Source organism: Notothenia rossii, assembly GCF_949606895.1.
Source record: "Notothenia rossii genome assembly, chromosome: 5".
Classification (NCBI taxonomy): Eukaryota; Metazoa; Chordata; class Actinopteri; order Perciformes; family Nototheniidae; genus Notothenia; species Notothenia rossii.
In genome coordinates, this window is record NC_136903.1 from 61,805,494 (window position 1) to 61,830,537 (window position 25,044).

The window sequence follows — 25,044 nt, forward strand, 5'->3', positions numbered from 1 at the left end:
TTTTTACAGAGTGTTGCAGCTTCTTTGTATATTTACATTTTTTAATATGTTTTCGCAGTAATTTCTTTGGATAAATAAAAAAGGGTTAATTATTCCGTCCTCTTAACCGTAAATATATTCTGCTACCTGATGACAAGCATCACTACATCTCAAACATTCTCCTCCTGCTAGTCGCTTCACAAACACTAATTTAGATGAATTAAATATGAATTCCCACTCTCCCTGTTTGCCCCAGTGCCAACAGGCCTTAGTGTAGGAACCGTTCATGTTGAGGTAACATATTTTATGTGGCACCAAGCTGTGAGGGTGGCGACAGACCTACCAGTTTGTCCTATATAAAGACTTCAAAAGTCTGAAGCTAATGATCCTGGCATCACTTCAAAGCTCCTGAAGAAAAGCACATGAGTGAAATCCTAACATTGACATTTCAGCTGTAGACCCAGAGATGTACAGACGGTGTGATCACTGAGTCACAAGCTCTTCACGGAAACGCAAACTCTTACCCCAACAGCGTGGGTTTTCCGTCAGTGGGGGTGTTCAGTTTTTTTTATTATTTCTAGTGAGAGAGGGTGATGCTGTTCTCCGTTCACTGGAAATGTATTGACTGAGGATCCAAAGCTCAGCCTTCCAGCTGGACCCTGCTGCTGCTGCTCTGCTCACTGCGCGGGGTTTAAACTAGGACACAAACACCTGAGGTAGGACACTCCTGGATTTAATAGCAACATAAGTGACCTAATCTTTTTCATGAATACGTTTTAGTGAAGTTTTATTTACTAAGAATGTATAATCTCCAATGTATATACACGTTTTACTTCTGCTGTGTGCCTTAAAGGTGATGGAGTTGTTACAGAGGAGCCATTAGGATGCAACATTAATATAATTGTTTTTCTTTAACCAACTGATCTGTGTCTGTATTGTAGGAAAAATGTATCTATATTAAGATAATATTTCAGGTTTATTTATTTTACTCACTGAGTTCGATTTGCATGCAAGATCAATTTACAGGAATGCTTTGTGGATGTCTGTGGATCACCTTTTAAGTAAACTATCATTGATATCTGAAGGGAAGATGAACATTGATTAAGTGCTGTGGTCTTTCATGTGTTACTTGCCCGGAGTCTCAGTTCAAGTAGATCTCATTTGACAAACATGCCATTTAAAGGGAAAAACAAGTTCATTCCAAATGGTAAATACAAATACATGATGGAAACCTGCCAGAAACAGCTCAGATTTTTAAAAGTGGTACAAAGCAGATAGCTCTTATACTAGTATGAAGAGTGCTGCAACTATGAGTCAATTAGCCAATCAACATAATCATATCTAGTAATAGTTTTGAATCAATTGAACATAAGCATATTTTAAAGCAACTATTTTTGCCATGGCACATATTCGCTAATTCCAGCTTTCTTAATGTGAGATATAACTATTTTTCTCTGCTTTATATCATTGTAAACATTAATATTCTGGGATTTTGGACTGTTGGTTAAACATATACAATGGGTGACTAGAGCTTCCTTTTCTTTTTTACATTTAATTGACTTAAATACTATCCCAATAATCATAAAAACAATTGACTTTTTGGTCATTGGGACAAATATTCTATCCGAGTCCTGATGGAGACAGCAGGGATCAGAGGAGGATAGAGGGTGACTATACTCTGTTTGGATGTTTTTAAACTTCAAACCTCTAGAACAATAATTCAGACTGTGAACAAAAGCTCTTTACTTTCACCAGTCCGACTGGAGAGAAGACAGGTTTAATGTATTGGTTGGGGCTCGTTTGATTAGGAGACAGGAAAACACAATAAACAGCATAATTATCTCCAACTAAATAACCATGTTGCACACATCAAGAAATTAAATGTGCACATGTGGAAGAAAAGGGAGTCTGCAGAGGAAGGGTCTACGCTGAGCGGTATGTGCTGATGCAGCAGGACGTTCGACCACCAACACATAGTTGTGGGAGGACCGACTCCTCAAATGAAGAATCTTAGAATCCATTGAGATTACTAAAAGCACGCAACCAGACAACCTCTCTCTGCTGACTGTGTGAATGTGTAACAGAGGACCATATATAAATCATTTTGTGAATCACCAATGATGCTGAATAGGTGAGAGCTGCAGAAACATTTATGTTGGCTGCAAGAACTTGTTTCCAGTGGAAGTTCTCAGAAATTCATGGAAACACTAATAGAAAAAACAGCATTTACTGAAACTGATCACTTAGGGAAAACAGAGCCATTTCCCACCACACACTGTTTTAGTAATACATTCCTAAATCAGGATTATTGGAGGGCTGTAACTCAACTAGAGCGCTAAAACAGTTTTAGTGGATATGAGGTGACATTTGCACTGGGGAGAAAACGGTTCATATACAATATGTCTCCAATACCCAAGAGTGTTGCTACCTGCTACCTACTTTAGTACAGTTCTAAGATACTTGTACTTTATATCCATTTATTGATACTTTTTCTCCTTCTCCAAAAGAAAAAGGTTTTACTTTTAAATGTATTTGGAAAGTAAAGTTTCTTGTTTACCGTAATTTTCGGACTATAAGGCGCACCTGAATATAAGCCGCAGCAGCTAAATTGAATGATGTGTACATATATAAGCCGCACTGGACTATAAGCCGCAGGTGTTTTAATGTTTAATTACCATATGTAAGGGTTCGTGCACAGAGGGGATTGTCGGGAAAGAGATGGCTGTTTGAGGAAGCTCCCATTTATTAACATTTCAACAAACAAGTTGCATATTTGCATAACGTATTCAAGTGTTACCATTTAGTGCAATAGTAGCTACAGAACATGTACTGTCCTGTGTAAACTGTACTGTATCACATACCGTTTCAGACACACAAACTTTTCAACTTTCAAACTTAAACGGTGCGCTCCCAGCGCAAGTACCGGCAGTGATCTACAGCAGCGGTTTTCAACCAGTGGTACGGGGACAAACTGTCTCGCTCTTGTAATGTCTGTCTGTCTTGCTCTCGTTCTGTCTCTCGTACCACTCTCGGTTCCACTTTTACTTTTGCGCTACCTGTCTCACTCTTTTCCGGCCTCCAGCTTTTCCTGCTGGAGTCCGCCGCTTAAAGGTGGGGGTCCGCGGACCGGCCATAGAGCCCATAGAGTTAAAGGTGGTGGACTGTAACCTGTAAAATCCATAGATTTAGGAGGTCCCCTAGTGGCCGTTAGCTGTACAAATCCATAGATTAGCCGCACCGTTATATAAGCCGCAGCGTCGAAAAATGGGAAAAAAGGCGCGGCTTATAGTCCGAAGATTACGGTACTATTTAGTAGGCCAAAACAGTAATTCAATATGATAACTATATAGACCCTCCAGAAAAACGCGATTCTGCGATCGCAAGAATTTACCGCATAATCAGCAAAATGGCGCAGATTTTTAAAAGGCCGCATATTTATCAAAAGGCCGCATAATCCCCGCATTTTTCCACACAAAGTTGAGAAAAAAAAAAGTTAACTTGTCTTGACGTGAAGTAGTGATGATGATGACGTGACGTCATCAGCTCGCGCATCACAGAAGGTAAACAACACCGTAGAGTGAACGTGTGGAACTCACACGAGAGAGAAAACACCAAGATGAAAAAATCTGATCCATCTCATTTACCGACGAACATTTCTGCTAAAGACCGGGCAAAGCAGTACCGCGATGTCTTTTACGAAAGTGGGGGGAAACTATTCTGCACCCCGTTCAACTGTGTGTTGGAGCGTAAGTCTTAGAGAAAATCGACGGTGACGACCCACTTTGATGCATTCAAACATTCGAAAATACTTTCTGCTGCTGCGGACAAGAAAGCCAAACAACTCACGTTCACCAAGGCATCAACCTCCAAAACCCTTTCGAGGGCTACAAGACGAAGTGAGTAGCCTACAAGATTGAAGCTGGTCAGATAACGAACGGAACGAGTAAATGAAAACAGAATGAGGCGGAGAAGTGTGTGTGTGTGTGTGTGTGTGAGAGAGAGTGTGATTAAAATAGCCCAATTGCTTTTACAATAAATAAACATTGAATGTGTTTAATTGAATATGAAAGGGGTTAGTGGCAGGTTGTGTGTGAGAGAGAATAAATAAGACAGCCCAATATTTAAAAAAAAAATCTATTATTTTTCGCAACTTTCCGCATATTTCGCAACTTCCCGCAATTTCACCGCATAAAATCACATAAAAACCCTGCATGTGTAATCGCATAATCAAGGATTTTAGCCCGCATTTTTCTGGAGGGTCTAACTATAAAGCTTTCAAAGAAATCATATCGTAATGAAATCGTGTATCAAGATATCATGATGAATTATTATGCCGTTTAAATTGATAACATGTGCATACTAACATATATACTTTTATAATATAAATTGGATTTAAGGATGTAAAATATAGTGACAGCAATTAAGTAATGTACTCGAGGGAGTTGCTTGCTTTCTTTGGGTGTGTGAATGTGATATTATCATCACAAACATCTGTGTTATTCTGCCAAAACGTCTTCTGTTACAGTATGTCAGCACTTTCACAAGGGAATAACTGTTTAATATAACAGTACAGTAACATTTTAATATATTATCTGGCCTTATAAAACCGTGATTTTTGGCAGATACAGTTCATAATACAGTTACTTTCTGTTTAAATAATTGATTCCTTTGGATCACTTTTTTTTAACTAAATACCTTAGGAAGGACTAAACACACAAACTTAGGGATGTGTCGGTCCAAATACAACCCTTCCCTCAAAACAGCATGCAGTGATTATCAAATTGTTTTAAATTTAAATGTAAATATTTTTCAAAGACCAGTAGATTTTAATCTATCTAGTACTTAAAACAGCATCAATTACACTTAAGTCCAAAAAAGTCAGGAACAAACCCTTTTGTGTGTAGCACAATTAATAGTTGCTCTTTACAATCTTTTGTGAGACAGCGACCCTTTAGCGGTTGGATTTTCCATCAGATTTCCAAATAATCTGCATCTAAATGGAACTGTGTGTTTTCGAGTTTTGGACATGGAGCGGAGCCATACAACAACGCTTTGCTCCAAGTAACTACGATCGACCCAAGACTCGAGTTTGGCTGTGTCCAAATTACTTTCAATCTAGTTGGGTTGGGTCCACTTGTATTGCTGCTAAATTCTGCACTTATAGAGGAGACCTCTTAAGACAATATGGGTTTAGATCCTGTGAAACTCTTCCTTGTTCTTTTTACAAACATTGTACTGTATATAGTTGGTTGATTTCTGTATGCATTTCATAACTATCCTGAGAAAGATGGAGAGATAGCAGACAAGTTCCCTGATTACGCTTATTATAAAATGCCATTTACACATGCCTGCTAGTGAAACAGTCATTCAATAATTGATCAAGGTTTTCTGTAACTGTTTTAACTTTAAACAAGGCCAAAGCCTGTACTGTGGTCCAGTTAGTGTTTACTTCCTGTCTGTCATCTTCTGTTGATTTCTCTATCTTCTCTTTTTCTTTACTGTGGACAGTTTAGCCATCTTCAACCCAACGTTTGGTGCTCTCCGCAAATTTAAAAATGAATATTCAAAAAGTATTCATGATGTCTTCTGATGGAGATAAACTATTGTTTGTTGTCGAGTATTCAACTAAGCCGTGTAATAACTCATTATATCCACAATGCAGAAGATTATTTTTCAAATAAAATGTTGTACCAATATTCAATGATAGGACTACAATAAGGTATACAATATCAAAATTTCGTGATATATCATTTTCTGTTTGTTGGAATAAAACTGATGGAAAAAAGAAACAAAAACATTTCCCTTCCGAGCGAGGTTATTTCCTCAGTATCTCGTCCTGCCTCTCACTTTAGAGCTAACCTGACCTCCTTCTTATCCCCAGCTCTCCCTGGTTGCTGTATCACGGACCCACCCTCCAAAATAAAGCCATGAGGGTCTTTCTCCTGCTTTGCCTGCTGGCGATAGGCAACGCCAAACCCTACGAGCCAATCAATGTCATGGAATTCATGAAAAACTATGACATCATGATGGCTGATTCAGCAGATGAAGAGAGCGATGAAGACGACGACGATGATAACGACGATGATTATGAAGATGGGAACTGTCCCTCTGACTGCCGTTGCTCACCAAGAGTGGTGCAGTGCTCCGACAAAAGTGAGAGAACACCGCTATTGATATAAATGGCTTGTGTTTTTGTTTGGCATCACTGTTGTATTGCCTTGTATCCTGCTTTAGCGTTCAAAGCACTTCAAAGCACTATACAACTGTGTTCATTGGTGCTTCATAGATAGTTTATATTATTTTAACTTGACTATTTTATGTCAGAAAGTGACAAGATGAGTAACAAATACTGCTGATTGTTTTATCCATCTTGCATCAATGAAAATGTTAACTTTAACTGAGATGGTAGCGTTTGAGTCAAAAACACAACAATTACTTCTTCACCTGTACATCTCAGTATTGTATTGCACACATTGTTTTAGAATGAGCTCTCTCATCACTTTTAGTCCAACTCTGGTCTTTAATAAGTCATTTTTTCTGCCAACAGGTCATATCTCTATTCCTGAGAAGATTCCTGAGGACACTGTGATACTTGACCTCCAGAACAATGACATCACTGAGATCAAGGAGTACGACTTTAAGGGCCTCAACAAACTTCATGTAAGAGGAACCTTGAGCACAGCTTTAACCCGCACACAATGATAAACACCACAACCCCTCTCTGTTAACATTAGACAGATGTAAACAAAAGACATGTCCAGAGTTCAAGACGTAATGAATGAACAAATCCATCCGATCAATTCAAGCCAAATTTCCTGCACGCATCTAAAGCAGAAATATGCTGCAGGAAATGTTGTTAAATTACCATATACAGTGGGGCAAAAAAGTATTTAGTCAGCCACCAATTGTGCAAGTTGTCTCACTTAAAAAGATGAAAGAGGCCTGTAATTTTCATCCTAGGTATACCTCAACTATGAGAGACAAAATGAGAAAAAAAAAATCCAGAAAATCACAGTGTCTGATTTTTAAAGAATTTATTTGTAAATTATGGCGGAAAATAAGTATTTGGTCACCTACAAACAAACAAGATTTCTGGCTCTCACAGACCTGTAACTTCTTCTTTAAGAGCCTCCTCTGTCCTCCACTTGTTAACTGTATTAATGGCACCTGTTTGAACTCGTTATCAGTATAAAAGACACCTGTCCACAGTCACACTCCAAACTCCACTATGGCCAAGACCAAAGAGCTGTCAAAGGACACCAGAAACCAAATTGTAGACCTGCACCAGGCTGGGAAGACTGAATATGCAATAGGTAAGCAGCTTGGTGTGAAGAAATCAACTGCGGGAGCAATTATTAGAAAATGGAAGACATACAAGACCACTGATAATCTCCCTCGATCTGGGGCTCCACGCAAGATCTCACCCTGTGGGGTCAAAATGATCACAAGAACGGTGAGCAAAAATCCCAGAACCACACGGGGGGACCTAGTCAATGACCTGCAGAGAGCTGGGACCAAAGTGACAAAGGCTACCATCAGTAACACACTACGCCGCCAGGGACTCAAATCCAGCAGTGCCAGACGTGTCCCCCTGCTTAAGCCAGTACATGTCCAGGCCCGTCTGAAGTTTGCTAGAGAGCATTTAGATGATCCAGAAGAGGATTGGGAGAATGTCATATGGTCAGATGAAACCAAAATATAACTTTTTGGTAAAAACTCAACTAGACGTGTTTGGAGGAGAAAGAATGCTGAGTTGCATCCAAAGAACACCATACCTATTGTGAAACATGGGGGTGGAAACATCATGCTTTGGGACTGTTTTTCTGCAAAGGACCAGGACAACAGATCTGTGTAAAGGAAAGAATGAATGGGGCCATGTATCGTGAGATTTTTAGTGACAACCTCCTTCCATCAGCAAGGGCATTGAAGATGAAACGTGGCTGGGTCTTTCCGCATGACAATGATCCCAAACATACCGCCCGGGCAACGAGGGAGTGTCTTCGTAAGAAGCATTTCAAGGTCCTGGAGTGGCCTAGCCAGTCTCCAGATCTCAACCCCATAGAAAATCTTTGGAGGGAGTTGAAAGTCTGTGTTGTCCAGCGACAGCCCCAAAACATCACTGCTCTAGAGGAGATCTGCATGGAGGAATGGGCCAAAATACCAGCAACAGTGTGCGAAAACCTTGTGAAGACTTACAGAAAACGTTTGACCTTTGTCATTGCCAACAAAGGGTATATAACAAAGTATTGAGATTAACTTTTGTTATTGACCAAATACTTATTTTCCACCATAATTTGCAAATAAATTCTTTAACAATAAGACAATGTGATTTTCTGGATTTTTTTTCCTTCTCATTTTGTCTCTCATAGTTGAGGTATACCTACTGTAGGATGACAATTACAGGCCTCTGATCTTTTTAAGTGGGAGAACTTGCACAATTGGTGGCTGATTAAATACTTTTTTGCCCCACTGTACATCTATGCCAATGTCTTTCCTACAGAAAATAAAAGAAATATACAATACATTGAAGAGTTTGTTTGGAGCAAGTGCAATGCAATTTCTGTATAGACTTGCTTGATTTTTTTCAGGCGAACATACAATTTAACAATGTTTTAAAATAATTTTTAGAATTGGGCAATTGATCCAAGCATTTTTTATTTGAAAATATTTCCCCCCCGACTCCTAAAATGTGCATCTCTTGAGCCAAAATCAACTAAATAAGCCCTAGACATATTAGAAACAGAACTAATGACTTCCTATTACTTCCCTCTACAAAATGCCAAGATTTGGTTCAGATCTTCAATCACTCCCAATCAGACTCAAATTCCACGAAATGACAGCTTTCAAAGTTACCAGATAAAAAGAAACGGCTCTCTAATATCAGTCAGAATGTAGCCTGCAGCCTGACATATTACAGTTCCTTTGTATGAAACTCATTAGAAAATATGAGGTCTACCAACAGGTCTGTCTTTGATTTAACAAATGTTTTTTCAGCTGAGAATAAACCACATTAAGGCCTAAAGTTGAATAATACTCTGCTGTATCAAAGCAAACTAAGTAAGGACAGTATGACGTTCTGTGGTCATGCATTGGCTTGTCATCAAGAGCTGAGTGGCGCAGCTGACCTGAACCTGTATAGGGTTGAGCTCCCTTTAAATGTGATTAATTCTGATTTTGCACAAAATAAAGAAACTAGAGTATTTTCGAAGCTAACAAACAGCTTTGAAGTAAGCCAAGTTTGACTGTCAAACATTTGTAAAAAATGAGAAGACATCTCCTTTTCGTATATAACATGACAGACAAACATTTATTTTTAGGAATAAGAGATTACTTGGGGCTCCGTATACTCAATATATACTGTACTGTAAAAAGTAATATTGAATGTACTGCATTTCATTTTTCTTTCTCCTACATCAGGGCCTGTTTCTGATCCACAATAAGATTTCCAAGATTCACCCCAAGGCCTTCAGAAACATGGAACACCTCAGACTGCTGTACCTCTCCTACAACCATCTAACTGAGATCCCCGCAAACCTTCCTCCCAACGTCATCGAGCTCCGCTTCCACGAAAACAAGATCAATAAAATCCAGAAGGAGGCGTTCAAAGGCCTGAGGAAACTGCATGTGCTGGGTAAGACCTGACTTTAGCTTCCTGTATTAATCAACTCAATGTATATGATATAATCGATATTGCAATTTGGACTAGTGCAATATTAAAATCGTAGCAAGCAGAATACTTGTTGAAGGATAATGTTTTGAATAAAGTATTGTAGAGCTGTAGAAATAATGAGTCCTTCAAAAAGTACTCTAAAGACTAAACAAAACATATGTTATATCCTCTTAGCACACTTTTTTTTTTACAGCCTAATCATTTTTGATTTAATTTTCAATGTTTATTTGAAGAACGAATCCAAAATGATCAATCCCTCCTATATCGTATTCACAATGTCAGTCAAAAATAATGCTAACTAGGATTTTATCATATCATGCAGACCTAGATCAGGTCATTGCCAAGGAGAAGTTGGCAACTTTCTATTCAACCCAAAGACTGCAGCAAATCATTTCATGATTCATATCTGTGTGTGCACTTTTTTAACACATGTTCTTGTCTCTTAATTGAATATGTTAGAAGCAGTTATTTATCCTTTTTAAAATTAGGTCTGGGATAGTTGCTCCATTTCAGAATGAAATAAAAGACGTTATAGTAAAAAGTTGCAATAAGAAGATAAAATTAAATAGAATAAATATATTTATACAACAATAATACATTACAATTTAAAATGTACACATTGTATTACAATATTAACAAAATAAAATATGTAAACACATATATATTACGACATAACAGTGGTGTATGTGTTAATAAATATATATATATATATTTTTTCCACAATACAGGACTGTCTCAGAAAATTAGAATATTGTGATAAAGTTCTTTATTTTCTGTAATGCAATTAAAAAAACAAAAATGTCATACATTCTGGATTCATTACAAATCAACTGAAATATTGCAAGCCTTTTATTATTTTAATATTGCTGATTATGGCATACAGCTTAAGAAAACTCAAAAATCCTATCTCAAAAAATTAGAATAGTTCCTCAGACCAAGTAAAAAAAAAAGATTTATAACAGCAAAACACAATCAAACATTTGAAAATGTCCATTAATGCACTCAGTACTTGGTTGGGAATCCTTTTGCACGGATTACTGCATCAATGCGGCGTGGCATGGAGGCAATCAGCCTGTGGCATTGCTGAGGTGTTATGGATGCCCAGGATGCTTCAATAGCGGCCTTTAGCTCATTAGCATTGTTGGGTCTGGTGTCTTTCAGCTTCTTCTTCACAATACCCCACATATTCTCTATGGGGTTCAGGTCAGGGGAATTTGCAGGCCAATCGAGGACAGTAATGCCATGGTCAGTACACCAGTTACTGGTGGTTTTGGCACTGTGGGCAGGTGCCAGATCATGCTGGAAAATGAATTCCTCATCTCCATAGAGCTTTTCAGCAGACGGAAGCATGTAGTGCTCTAAAATCTCTTGGTACACAGCTGCATTTACTCTGGGCTTGATGAAACACAGTGGACCAACACCAGCAGCTGACATGGCTCCCCAAACCATCGCTGACTGTGGGAACTTCACACTGGATTTCAAGCAACTTGGATTTTGCTCCTCTCCAGCCTTTCTCCAGACTCTGGCGCCTTGACTTCCAAATGAAATACAAAACTTGCTTTCGTCTGAAAAGAGGACTTTGGACCACTGTGCAACTGTCCAGTGCTTCTTTTCCTTAGCCCAAGTCAGACGCCTCTTCCGTTGTCTTGAGTTCAGAAGTGGCTTGACCATGGGAATACGGCTATTGTAGCCCATTTCCCGGACACGTCTGTGAACAGTGACTTTTGATACCTGGACTCCAGCTTCAGTCCACTGTCTTTGAAGCTCCCCCAAATTCTGGAAGCGACTCTTCTTCACAATGCTGTTAAGGCTGCGGTCATCTCTCTTGGTTGTGCAGCGTTTCCTGCCACATTTCCCCCTTCCAACAGACTTTTTGTGGATGTGCTTTGAAACTGCACTCTGTGAACAGCTTGCTCTTTGAGAAATTTATTTTTGTGTCTTACCCTCCTGATGGAGGGTGTCAATGACGGTCCTCTGGACAGCAGTCAGATCAGCAGTCTTCCCCATACTTGTGATTTAGTTTACTGAACCAAGCTGAGTGTTTTTCAAGGCTCAGGAAACCCTTGCAGGTGTTTCGAGTTAATTAGACGATTCAAGTGATTCGTTGAACACCCTACTAGTATACTTTTTCATGATATTCTAATATTTAGAGATAGGATATTTGAGTTTTCTTAAGCTGTATGCCATAATCAGCAATATTAAAATAATAAAAGGCTTGCAATATTTCAGTTGATTTGTAATGAATCCAGAATGTATGACATTTTGTTTTTTTAATTGCATTACAGAAAATAAAGAACTTTATCACAATATTCTAATTTTCTGAGACAGTCCTGTATGTTTATTGTTATTTTCTTATTGAACAACAAAGTACATCACAAACACATACACGCATACACACACCCTCACATTGCACCAGTATTAAAAGCATAGGCCTACAAATAAAATAAATAAAACAGAAATAATTTCACAGTTTCTTTTCAAAGGCAGTCCACATTCCCCTCCCTCATAATAAGCATATATGGCTCCCAGAGCTGAACAAAGTCCTTCCGCTTGCCCTTAGCGATGTAAGTCAGTCTTTCTAGACCCACACTTCCAGAAAGTTCCTTCAACCAAATCCTCAGTGATGGGGCATCCGTACATTTCCAACATAAAGCGATAGCCTTCCTAGCTTGGAGAAGGCCAAAATCCAGAAGCTTGGTTTGTTTTGAAGTCTATTTGAAGTTCTTTGGATATATTCCAAGTACACAAAGTTTGACGTTCAAAGGAACATTAATGTTAAACATCTCTGACAGACACCTAATAACATCCTTCCAGAAGATTTGAAATTGTGGACATCCCAAAGACAATGAAATAAAGTTCCTTTCTCATCCAAACACTTAGAGCAGACATCTGGAATATTGGCAGACAGATTAAGTTTGACAGGAGTTATGTGCATTCTCATTAACCATTTATACTGAAGTAATTTGAACCTAGTATTTATTGTCTGACTTTGTGCTTTTAGGCAAGCAGCATTCCAATCTTCCTCATCAATATTCTCTTTTATATCCGTTTTCCATGCACTTAATTTATCTAATGCTGATTCAGTGTCAAATGCAACCATCATGTTGTAGAATTTAGATACTAGGATACTACTTTTCCTTCCAAATTTCGATAAAGGTGGTACAGACATTATCTGTTTGTGTTTTGATGACATGTAACTTTTTAACTGTAAATATAGCTGATCAAAAGAAAGCAAAACTCCGTCTGTATATAGATCCATCATTTTCTGAATGCCTTTTGTATTCCATGATTTAAATCCTCCATCTCTTTTCCCAGGTGTAAACTGCTCATTACCCCAAACAGGAGTAAATTGAGACAGCGTGGGTGTGTCGCCTACATGTTTGTGTGCAGCATACCAAACTGAGATCGTATTCTTAAGAAAAGGGTTTTTTGTACGTTTCTTCAATGTCTTAATATCTGAAGAGTAAAGATATATTTGTAATGTCAGATCTGGATATGGAGTTGATGTCTGCTCTATCTTTACCCAAGTCGGGGGTGTTGTTGTACAAAAATAATATGAAGCTGAGTTTAGTTGGGCAGCCATATAATACCATTTAAGATTAGGGAATTGAAGACCCCCCCTCTCATAAGGTAGGTATAATAGTTTAAGACGGAGTCTGGCTTTTCTGTTGTTCAAGATGAATTGACTAAATAATTTGTTAAGCTTTTCGTAGAACATATTTGGTAGTGGCAATGGAAGCGTTTGAAAATAATATAAAAATGGAGGTAGGATGGTAATTTTTATGATATTTATTCGTCCGATCATAGATATAGGCAAGTTGGACCAGCGGCTTAGTTTTTCAGTCACTCCGTCTACCAGGGGATCATAATTAGCTGAAATTATGTGTCTGAGTTCCGGAGTGATTTTAACACCCACACATCTGAAACCGTCAGTTGTTGTCATAAATGGAGTATCTACTATGGGACTGTGTCTCTCTTTGTCATTCAGAAACATCAACACTGATTTAGAGTAATTCATTTTGTATCCAGAAAATTCACCAAATTCTTCTATTACTCTCATTAAATTGGGAATACTATGTTTTATATTTGTCACGAAAAATATGATATCATCTGCGTATAAAGAAATGCGATGTTCTATACCCCCAAGAGAGAGAGCCTGATAATTCTGTATGTGCTCTAACAGCCATAGCTAAAGGTTCGATTGCTAATGTAAATAGCAGTGGAGACAGAGGGCAACCCTGTCGGGTAGATCTCTCTAAATTAAAGGGTGCCGAGATAGTGTTGTTAGTTAGGATCTCAACGGTTGGGTTTGTGTATAGCAGTTGAATCCATTTCAGAAGGGTTTCACCAAACCCGAATCTTGGAAGTACTTCAAAAAGATAAGTCCATTCAATCCTATCAATTGCTTGACACGCATCCACTGAAATCATTGCTGTGTCCTTCGCGTTATGTTTCTCATGTAGTATATTTAAAACTCTTCTGATGTTGTGAAATCCTTGTCGTTTTTGCAAAAAACCTTGTTGATCATCAACAATTAATTGAGGGAGATATTTATCCAATCGTCCAGAAAGAGCTCTGCAAAGTATTTTTGTATCACATCCCATTAAGCTGATTGGTCTGTAAGATGAGCATTCTGTTGGTGGCTTGTTTGGTTTTAATATTAAAGTTATCATAGCTAATCTCAATGAATCTGGGAGCGTTCCTTTGACAAAAGATTCTTCATACATATCGAGACGCGGCTTTACAAGTTGTTTTTTAAATTTTTCTATAAAACCCTATGGGAAACCCGTCTGGTCCGGGTGCTTTACCGCTGTTGATATTCCCTATAGCTTCACAAAGTTCGGCTATTGAGCTCCAGAGTGAGAGCCCTGTCAGGTGTCAGCTCCAGCCATCGTGTCAGCATGTCGTTAACGAAGTTGAGGAGTGTTTGTTGGCCCTCGGCTCCTTCTCGTATACCAAACAGCCGCAGATTCTTTCTTCTGCCCCGGTTCTCCAGGTCGTCTGTCTTTGACTCAAGGTAAGCGATACGTTTGTTAACGGAGTCAAGTGTGGCCTCCGTTTATTCAAGCGTCTTCTCTGCGTGGTGTATGCGGCCTTCGGCCTCGTTAATACGGGTTGAATCGGATGAAAAATCCTGTCTTAATTATGTTATTTTACTCTCCAATGAAGCCATTGAGGTTGCCATGACAGTCAGACGTGTGTCAATGTTGTCCAACTTTGTTCCGAAGTCCGCCCGCAGTGATTTCAACTCGCTCAAAACGTTCGCTATGTTAGCCATGTTGCTATCTTCTGAGTCGATCCGTGGACTTGGCGGGGCTGTTTTAATCAACTGACTTCGTCCTCGAGTGAAAATATCGCAAGCCTTGGTCGGAGGAGGATTTGACATATCAAGCTGATATTGTGTTAAAATATTTTGCCGTGTAGGTAGGGATTTTGTATTAAATGATGTGTGGTTGTCGGGAGCCTCCCAGCTAAGCTGCCATCTTGGTCTTGTCCACGTGACCCCCCCCCAATATATCATTTTGCTCTGAATATACAATGTAATACAGTATTGCACAGTTAAAAACATTTTTTACAGGTTATGCAGCCCAATTAATTTGTTTTTACCTTTCATCTGCATGGTCCCATCTGTTGTTACAGATCTGATTTAATGAAGCTTTAACTAGGAAAAGAAAAACCTTCTACAGTAGTTTTGATTTGTAAACTAGAGAGATATTGAGGACTAACAAGCCCTCAAAATGCATTTTATTGAATGTACCGTAATTTTCGGACTATAAGCCGCGCCTTTTTTCCCATTTTTCGACGCTGCGGCTTATATAACGGTGCGGCTAATCTATGGATTTTTACAGCTAACGGCCACTAGGAGACCTCCTAAATCTATGGATTTTACAGGTTACAGTCCACCACCTTTAACTCTATGGGCTCTATGGCCGGTCCGCGCCCCCCAACTTTAAGCGGCGGGCTCCAGCAGGAAAAGCTGGAGGCCGGAAAAGAGTGAGAGAGGTAGCGCGCAAAAGTAAAAGTGGAACCGAGAGTGGTACGAGAGACAGAACGAGAGCAAGACAGACAGACATTACGAGAGCGAGACAGTTTGTGCAAAGGTGTTAAACGTGCGCTGGGAGCGCACCGTTTAAGTTTGAAAGTTGAAAAGTTTGTGTGTCTGAAACGCTATGTGATACAGTACAGTTTACACAGCACAGTACATGTTCTGAAGCTACTATTGCACAAAATGGTAACACTTGAATACGTTATGCAAATATGCAACTTGTTTGTTGAAATGTTAATAAATGGGAGCTTCCTCAAACAGCCATCTCTTTCCCGACAATCCCCTCTGTGCACGAACCCTTACATATGGTAATTAAACATTAAAACACCTGCGGCTTATAGTCCAGTGCGGCTTATATATCTACACATCATTCAATTTAGCTGCTGCGGCTTATATTCAGGTGCGCCTTATAGTCCGAAAATTACGGTAATCAGGAGAAATATGGGATCATTGAAAAATGTAGCAGATCTTCTGTTATGACCTGACTCAAAAGGCCACAACAAAGAGGAGACACACCATTTCAACGGTTATCAAAAGATGTTTATTTAGAACAAACAATTCAAATCAACCAATTTGTTATACTCAACAGTGCCTGCAGGGAAAAACAGAGAGAGAACAAAAAGGAGCAGAGAGGCTTTAAATAGCTGCAGGGCACCGGAGCCAGGTGCCCTGAGTTACTGCAATCAATGCAATCAATACAGCACAGACAGGACAGCCACACCCTCTCTAATGATGAACCCACAGGGGCATCACATCTTCTCTTTGTTTTTTCCAACAGAGCTGGGCGCCAACCCTCTGGCCAACACTGGGATTGAGTTTGGAGCTTTTAACGGCTTGTCCACCCTGTACATCGGTATTGCAGAGGCCAAACTAACCGCCGTACCAAAAGGTAGAATATCACTCAGCTCACGTACAGTATTATACACAGAGTACACCTCAATTAGGCTTAAACACTGCTTAAGACTGTTGATATGATGCTTTATTTTAATAAGTTTAAAAAATAAGTAATTAATTGAGTATACAGTATGCTTGTCTTGTTCTGCTCTTTATATTGGTTATGTTTGATTTTTCTCCCAGACCTCCCTTCTTCCATCACAGAGCTGAGCCTAGACTACAACAAGATCACTAAGGTGGAAATAGAAGACTTCAAACGATACAAAAACCTGCAGAGGTAAAAAAATAAAAATAAGTCTCGCATTATGCCGGAAACTAACTTTTTTTCATCACTTCATTTCTGGAGAGTCGAGGATTTCTATTAACAAGGGGTGATAATGAATTGTACCTTTCAACTATCTTTTGACATTTCTGCAGGCTAGGACTGGGCTTTAACCAGATCAAGTCTGTAGAAAACGGCAGCTTTGCCAGCATCCCGAGCATCCGTCAGATCCACCTGGACCACAACCGTCTGAAAAAGGTCCCACCGAACCTTGGCTCCATGCGCTACCTCCAGGTGAGATACAGACACTTTGATCAGTATCAGTAGACTAAAGTGCGAGCCATAAACTGAAGTCATCTAGGTTTAGCTGACTGTGGAGTTAGGACAGGGCTAACAGCTGGCAAACCCGCTATCAGGGCAGGATTTCTGAGATGGTGTATGTAGTCACGATGGTTGGTCAACAAATAGCTCCAAAACGAACTCCGTTTTACATTTCTTTAGAAGATAAACATGATCTTGACATATCTTTTTAATTGGACGCTTAGAGATGGAAAATATATAATCCAAAGGTAGCAGCATCTGAAGGCAAAGCAGGCATGTTGCCAAGACTTCGTACTCAAAGGCCATGTCCTCCAGCTCATTCAAAAGAATCCTAAGTTTCTAATGTATGAGATCAAAAAAATCCACAGGGTGGCATGCAGGTCAAGTAACTTCTCCTAATGAATCCTTCTCTCACTGTGAAGGAGCATATTATCAAGCCCAGACATCCCACATAGTAAACTTATTTTGGAACATAAATCCATAGTTAGATCAGGTCAGTTTCCTTTGTACTAGAATAGCAGTTTCCTTCAACTCAGCAACCTGGAGCGATGAAAATAAGAACTTTCTGACTCAGACTGTCTTTCCTGGTCAATACATTGTGATCTTGAGTTCAGGGAACATAACTCATGGTGGTTTACTGCACAAAAACAATTGTTTAAAAAAACAAATCTCTGTCTGTTTAGATGATTTACCTCCACGGCAACAAAATCAACAGTGTGGGAGTCAACGACTTCTGTCCCATGGAGCGCAGTTTCAAGAAGAACCTGTACACAGGCATCAGTCTGTTTGCCAACCCTGTGAAATACTGGGACATCCAGCCGGCCACCTTCCGCTGTGTGAGCGGACGAAGAGGCGTTCAGCTCGGAAACTTCAGAAAATAGTTTGGAATGAAAACAATGCACTCAAGAGAGAACTAGCATTATCCTAGTGTCCAAATTAGGAAGTAGTTGAAAACTAATCTGATAGATAAAACAAGATACAAACTGGATTCTTAAAGTATTCTGAAAATGAATTTTGCGTATAAATCAAGAAATGTATTAAAAAGTATTGCAAATGTTGGTTAAGCTACCACAAGTAAAACATGTTTTTGTAGCTGAAGATCAAATACAGGGGGAGGACGTTATAACTTGCAGTACATTATAATCACATTCAACACAAGTGCCCTGCTACCTTCGTGAGGTTTCTGTGAGGGGATCCTTAGTTTTTGTCACTTGACTTTTCTGTGTAAACCTTTCCAGAAATAAAGCGCCTCCCTCTGGTCACTTTTAGAGCACAACGACAGAATCTACCGGCTTTTAATGGGTTTAAGCTATTTTCTTTCAAGTTTTAAATTAGACAACATTTAGAATTCAAAAGCTTGAATTGTTTTCTAAACCACAACAAACATACTAATTGTCCGTCTTATGCCATATCTTTGCATACTATATTCATGTATTTTTTAAGTTAAGATATATTAATCATCATAAAAGAGTCACTATAAGGCCAGAGCATTACATGACCCTAAAAACCACTTTCACTTTTTCCTTCCAGCAGAAGTCTGTACTGGCATTTTTATTTAGTGCAATATGTCACTTTGAAGCTGTCTGTATGTGGATGTTTTATATTATCTCGCTGCATGTCTGTATTGTCTTTATTTAGAAGCGGAATGCTTCATGGATCATACAAGTCTTAGAAACCTAAAAGGTAATTTTGTTTTAATGAACTATAGCAACCAAGTGAACTAGAGTTATTATAAAAATGATAAGCAGGTAATGTAATTCCCAAGCTGAGAGCATCTTCCTTTTAAACTGTTTGTTTCTTTAAATGCTTCTACTCTTAAATGGTGCTATATTTATTGAGTTTGCGATCTAATAAACCAGGATACCCCCCCCCCCCCTTGTATTTTGTAATTTATTTTTTAAAGGAAAGTGGGTTTGAGTTGTAATTTAAATATTTCATTTTGTTCTTTAGGCAAGTTATGTCATATCCTTTAAACTTTTGATTTCAGGCTATTTAAATGACAGAGCTGAATATAAAATAATGTTTCTGCCTAAATCAGTGGGCAAGATACTGGTTAAGATAATAGTGAAGAAAAAGGTTGATTATGATGAAGAATGGTCAACACTTTTCAAATAACTTGATCCTTAATTGAATAAAGAGAGTCCTATGTGGATTGTATTCTTAGAGGGGCTGAAACTTATAATTGTATTTATTTTATTAATGCTTATAAATAATTTGATTTAATCAAATCATCAATAGTCTACTACAGTGGTTCTCAACTGGTGGGTCGCGACCCACGTTCGAGTGGGTCGCAGATGTGTGAGTGAAAAAAAAAAGATAGAAAAAAAAAGATTCCCTTTTTTGTTTTTTTTGGGAGAAAAAGTCAAACTTTTATTTTGAAGGCCCGATTTTCTAACGCTGTGCATGCAGTAGGCGTTGGACTGAAAGTAACGGAAACCATAAACGGTTTTGAAAACTTCTGTCACGGAGTGATCATCTTCTCAATAAAACATCTTTGCTGATGTTTTTTCGAGTCTTCTGGCCAATCAGAATCAAGATTGTTGCCGGAAGTCCCCACGGAGAATAACTTTGCGGTAGAAGTATTCTTTATACACCCATGGGTACAACTTCAGATAAAAATGAACATCCATCCATCCATCTTCTCCCGCTTATCCGTGGTCGGGTCGCGGAGGTAGCAGTTCCAGCAGAGAGCCCCAAACTTTCTTTTCCCTGGCCACATCAACCAGCTCTGACTGGGGGATCCCAAGGCGCTCCCAGGCCAGCGAAGAGATATAATCCCTCCACCTGGTCCTAGGTCTACCCCTTGGTCTCTTCCCAGCTGGACGTGCCTGGAACACCTCCCTAGGGAGGCGCCCAGGTGGCATCCTAACTAGGTGCCCGAACAACCTCAAATGGCTCCTTTCGACGCGAAGGAGGAGCGGTTCAACTCCGAGTCCCTGCCGGATGACCGAACTTCTCACCTTATCCCTAAGGGAGACACCAGCCACCCTGCGGAGAAAACCCATCACGGCCGCTTGTACCCGCGATCTCGTTCTTTCGGTCATGATCCATCCTTCATGACCATAGGTGAGGGTAGGAACGAAAATGGCGCGGTAGACAGAGAGCTTTGCCTTCTGGCTCAGCTCCCTTTTTGTCACAACGGTGCGGTAAAGCGACTGCAGTACCGCTCCCGCTGCTCAGATTCTCCGACCCATCTCACGCTCCATTGTTCCCTCACTCGAGAACAAGACCCCGAGATACTTGAACTCCTTCACTTGGGGTAAGGACTCATTCCCTACTTGGAGTGGACAGTCCATCGGTTTCCTGCTGAGAACCATGGCCTCAGATTTGGAGGTGCTGATCCTCATCCCAGCCGCTTCACACTCGGTTGCGAACCGATCCAGTGAGTGCTGAAGGTCGCAGACCGATGAAGCCATCAGAACCACATCATCTGCAAAAAGCAGTGGTGCAATCCTTAGTCCACCGAACTGCAGACCCCCTCCCCCACGACTACGCCTCGAAATCCGATCCATGTATATTACAAACAGGATTGGTGACAAAGCGCAGCCTTGGCGGAGGCCAACCCTCACCTGAAATGGGTCCGACTTACCGCCGAGGACCCGGACATAGCTCACGCTTTGGGAGTACAGAGATTGGATGGCCCTGAGTAGAGACCCCCTCACCCCATACTCCCGCAGCACCTCCCACAGTGACTCCCTGGGAACCCGGTCATACGCCTTCTCCAAGTCTACAAAACACATGTAGACTGGATAAGCGTACTCCCAGGCCCCCTCCAGGATCCTTGCGAGAGTAAAAAGCTGATCCGTCGTTCCACGGCCAGGACGGAATCCGCATTGTTCCTCCTCAATGTGAACACATAATGAAATATGACCCCCGGTTTGATGATTGACAGGTCACAGAAAAATGGGGGCTATCTACCCTTACCCACAATTTAAAGTATTTCACACAGACTATCTCCTCTTTGCTCTTCTCTCTGTGTGGAGCAGCAATTTCAGCTGTCAGAACAAAGTGAAAAACAAACAATGGCATAAAATATTATTAATATGTCGTAATACATCTATTTATTTTCTTCTCAGAGTGTACCAGAATGGGTAGTTTATATGTTAGTATTTAAAAAAATCTCCTGGGGGACAATCCCCCCAGACCCCCCTTTTGGGGTTAGGTTTTCAGCACGTGTGCTTTTTTATGTTATACAGTTCAGCTTTGATTCCATCATCACATTAAACCTTATTTAAAAGCATTATTTTGTTCTGTGAAGGGATATAAGGGATATACAGTGGGGCAAAAAAGTATTTAGTCAGCCACCAATTGGGCAAGTTCTTCCACTTAAAAAGATGAGATGGGCCTGTAATTTTCATCCAAGGTATACCTCAACTATGAGAAACAAAATGCAAAAAAAAAAAAATCCAGAAAATCACATTGTCTGATTTTTAAAGAATTTATTTGCAAATTATGGTGGAAAATAAGTATTTGGTCAATAACAAAGGTTCATCTCAATACTTTGTTTTATACCTTTTGTTGGCAATAACAGAGGTCAAACGTTTTCTGTAAGTCTTCACAAGGTTTTCACAAACTGTTGCTGGTATTTTGGCCCATTCCTCCATGCAGATCTCCTTTAGAGCAATGATAGTTTAGGGGCTGTCGCTGGGAAATACAGACTTTCAACTCCCTCCAAAGATTTTCTATGGGGTTGAGATCTGGAGACTGGCTAGGCCACTCCAGGACCTTGAAATGCTTCTTACGAAGCCACTCCTTCGTTGCCCGGGCGGTGTGTTTGGGATCATTGTCATGCTGAAAGACCCAGCCACGTTTCCTCTTCAATGCCTTCATCTTCTCACCAAGCTGCTTACCTATTGCAGATTCAGTCTTCTCAGCCTGGTGCAGGTCTGCAATTTTGTTTCTGGTGTCCTTTGACAGTTCTTTGGTCTTGGCCATAGTGGAGTTTGGAGTGTGACTGTTTGAGGTTGTGGACAGGTGTCTTTTATACTGATAACGAGTTCAAACAGGTGCCATTAATACAGTTAACAAGTGGAGGACAGAGGAGGCTCTTAAAGAAGAAGTTACAGGTCTGTGAGAGCCAGACATTTTGTTTGTTTGTAGGTGACCAAATACTTATTTTCCACCATAATTTGCAAATAAATTCTTTAAAAATCAGACAGTGATTTTCTGGATTTTTTTTTCTCATTTTGTCTCTTATAGTTGAGGTATACCCTAGGATGAAAATTACAGGCCTCTCTCATCTTTTTAAGTGGGAGAACTTTCACAATTGGTGGCTGACTAAATACTTTTTTGCCCCACTGTATGCACTGTACTTCACTTTAATTAATATTGTATGCTGCAAAGCGTATATATTACTGCAGTATTTTGATTTGAATTTATTTGAGTGTTTCAAAATTTCGGGTCGCGATCTATTGACTAAGGAAAAAGTGGGCCTGACCAGTTGAGAACCACTGGTCTACTATAAAGTGTCAGAAAACTGCTAATTATGTCCACATAGAGAAGGATAATTCCCTAAATGGTGTGTCCAAAAATATTCCAAAACCACAATATATTCATTTTATAGCGATACAGACAAACAGCAAATCCTCACATTGTAGTACAGGGGTCTGCAACCTTTTTGACCAAAAGAGCCATTTTGCTCCTTTTTCCAAAACATTTTTTTGTCTGGAGCCGCAAAACATATTTCATAGCGTGATAGCTAATAAAGTTGTATTTATTGTTATATCAGACACAAACTACGTTTTTTTTGCATGTATTAGGCTATTTATTACATTATATAAAACTGTTAACCTCTAATAAGAAACAAATAAATCCTATAAGGAGAATTAAAAATAATACACAGGCCTACTTTAAAATAAATTAAACACAGCACTTGGGGAGTCCTCTGCACATTTGAAGGGGAAAACAATATTATTAAAATGGGCCCACTTTGAAATAAATAAAACATATAGCTGCACCCTAAAAAGAGTTAAAGGTAGGGTAGGTAAGAAAGGAGAAACCAGCTCGAGTGCGCTAGAATTTGAAAATACACAACCGGAAAAAATATGCCTCTTCCTTCAGACTTTCTTACAGAGTCCCTCCTCCAACACACACGAACGCGCATCATCAATGAGGCCACGAGATAAGTTTGTGCACAGATGGAAGGCTGACAGGCAGGTAGTCCATCCAATCATTTTAGCCGAGCCAGCTAAAATGCCGTGCTTTTTACAGCGCTACAGCTTCCAGAGATTAATTTTTGTATGTATTTATTGTCAAAGCATTTAATATATTCATTGCTATCGGGACGTTAAGAGCATTCCATGGAATATAACAAAAAGAGTTTTCTGAAATAAATTACATACCCCATTGAATTATGACTGAAGATTGTCAGCTGTCTTCCTCTCCCTTGTTGTTCCTCGATACGTAAAGGCTGAAGCACCGTTGACAACTTCTCTCTACACATCAAACATACCGGTAAACCAGCATCGTTTGCTGTGAAAGCATATAACTCTGTCCACACAGAATTTAATTCCTGTGTTCCTCCGGTACTTTTCTTTGATTTATTCATAGTTCGCTCATCGAGCCGGGGGTCAGGTTATTCACCCGCAGGAAAAGGCGCTCGCGCGGGACCGTAGCAGGATGTGACGCATATTTTAGTTGACCTAATTAAAACTGTTTTGTTTTTTATTTATGTGTCACAGTATTACCTCAAAATACAAGATACAAAACATTTTCAACCATTCAACAAAATATAAATAGTCCTACAAATACTTTTATTTTATTTCCTTCTTATTTTTGTCTAAGCTCAAGGGAGCCAGAGCAGAGGGCTTAAAGGGCCGCATGCGGCCCGGGGGCCGCGGGTTGCCGACCCCTGTTGTAGTAGCTTAAAACTCAAATAGAAAAGACTGAATCCAATACATTTCAATTATTGGGAATTGTGTGGTTTTGATTGAATAATAAATTAATCAGTTTCAGCCCAAAAATGAAGTTTCCTGACTTCTTTCTACCTGCTGGAGGGGTAGAGCTGTATTATTTGCCGTAAGGCAGGGGTTCCCAACTTTTTTTCCCAAGAGCCCCCCCAAATGACTTTTTAGGGCTTTAAGGTTAGGGGGGCGCAACAGCGGTATTTCAAGTTTCAAAGTCTCAAAAATGCTACAACTACTGTCACAAACTGGATGAATGTGAAGTATTTTGTTAAAGGAGGATGAAAGCGTAATTAAGGAGCACTATTGGAGTGACTTTGATGGTTATTGGACTCAGGATTAATTCATTTGGATGCCCGCTGTATGAAGAAATTAAAGGACGGCGCAAGTGGAAACAATTCACAAAGGGATTAAACTGTTTAAAACACATGCTCAAATTAAGCCGGATTTTGCCGATGTGTTTATGTAGATTCAAAAGTCGTAAATAATCTACAAAATGGAGGAGACCGATCTGATCGGAGCAACTTTGACAAATAATCCAACTGAAACCAGCATGGACAATGACTATGTTTTAAAAATGCGCTTATCCAGAAAAGCCTGGTTTGGACACTTTACGGGCAGAAGAAACATTTCTATTAAAGAAAAAAGTATAAATTTCTGTCTCTTTTGCCTATAATAGCTACTAACTTGAATTTTTATTAAAAATAATGAATCAATTATTTTTTATATTTGTTTGTAATGTAGAGACGAGGCTTTTAGCGACAATCATGTATTGCGTTACAATTATATGTAAAAGAAAAAGTAAAAAAAAAAAAAAAAGTCTAAATATGATATTTGGCCTCAAATCATCTGAGGCCTGGCGCACCCCCTGCGATCTTTGGCGCGTGCCCCCCAGGTTGGGAACCAGTGCTTTAAGGAATACCTTTGTTAGTTTGTTACGAAATAGTATAGGTTGAGCCAATGTCATTCC

General features: G+C 39.5%; 2 protein-coding genes across 4 annotated transcripts in view; one reads left to right on the plus strand and one right to left on the minus strand.

Annotated features, from left to right (window-relative positions):
* The window catches only part of cenpp (centromere protein P), a 176,366-nt gene that overhangs the window by 41,423 nt on the left and 109,899 nt on the right, over nucleotides 1-25,044 (minus strand). The gene's annotated exons all lie outside the window — the stretch shown is intronic.
* On the plus strand, nucleotides 483-19,043 carry aspn (asporin (LRR class 1)). Its single transcript, XM_079682947.1, has 8 exons — nucleotides 483-695; nucleotides 5,861-6,132; nucleotides 6,527-6,639; nucleotides 9,397-9,610; nucleotides 16,474-16,584; nucleotides 16,773-16,866; nucleotides 17,007-17,145; nucleotides 17,856-19,043. The coding sequence occupies exons 2-8, from the start codon at nucleotides 5,907-5,909 to the stop codon at nucleotides 18,051-18,053; spliced, it is 1,095 nt and encodes a 364-aa protein (XP_079539073.1). The 5' UTR covers nucleotides 483-695; nucleotides 5,861-5,906; the 3' UTR covers nucleotides 18,054-19,043.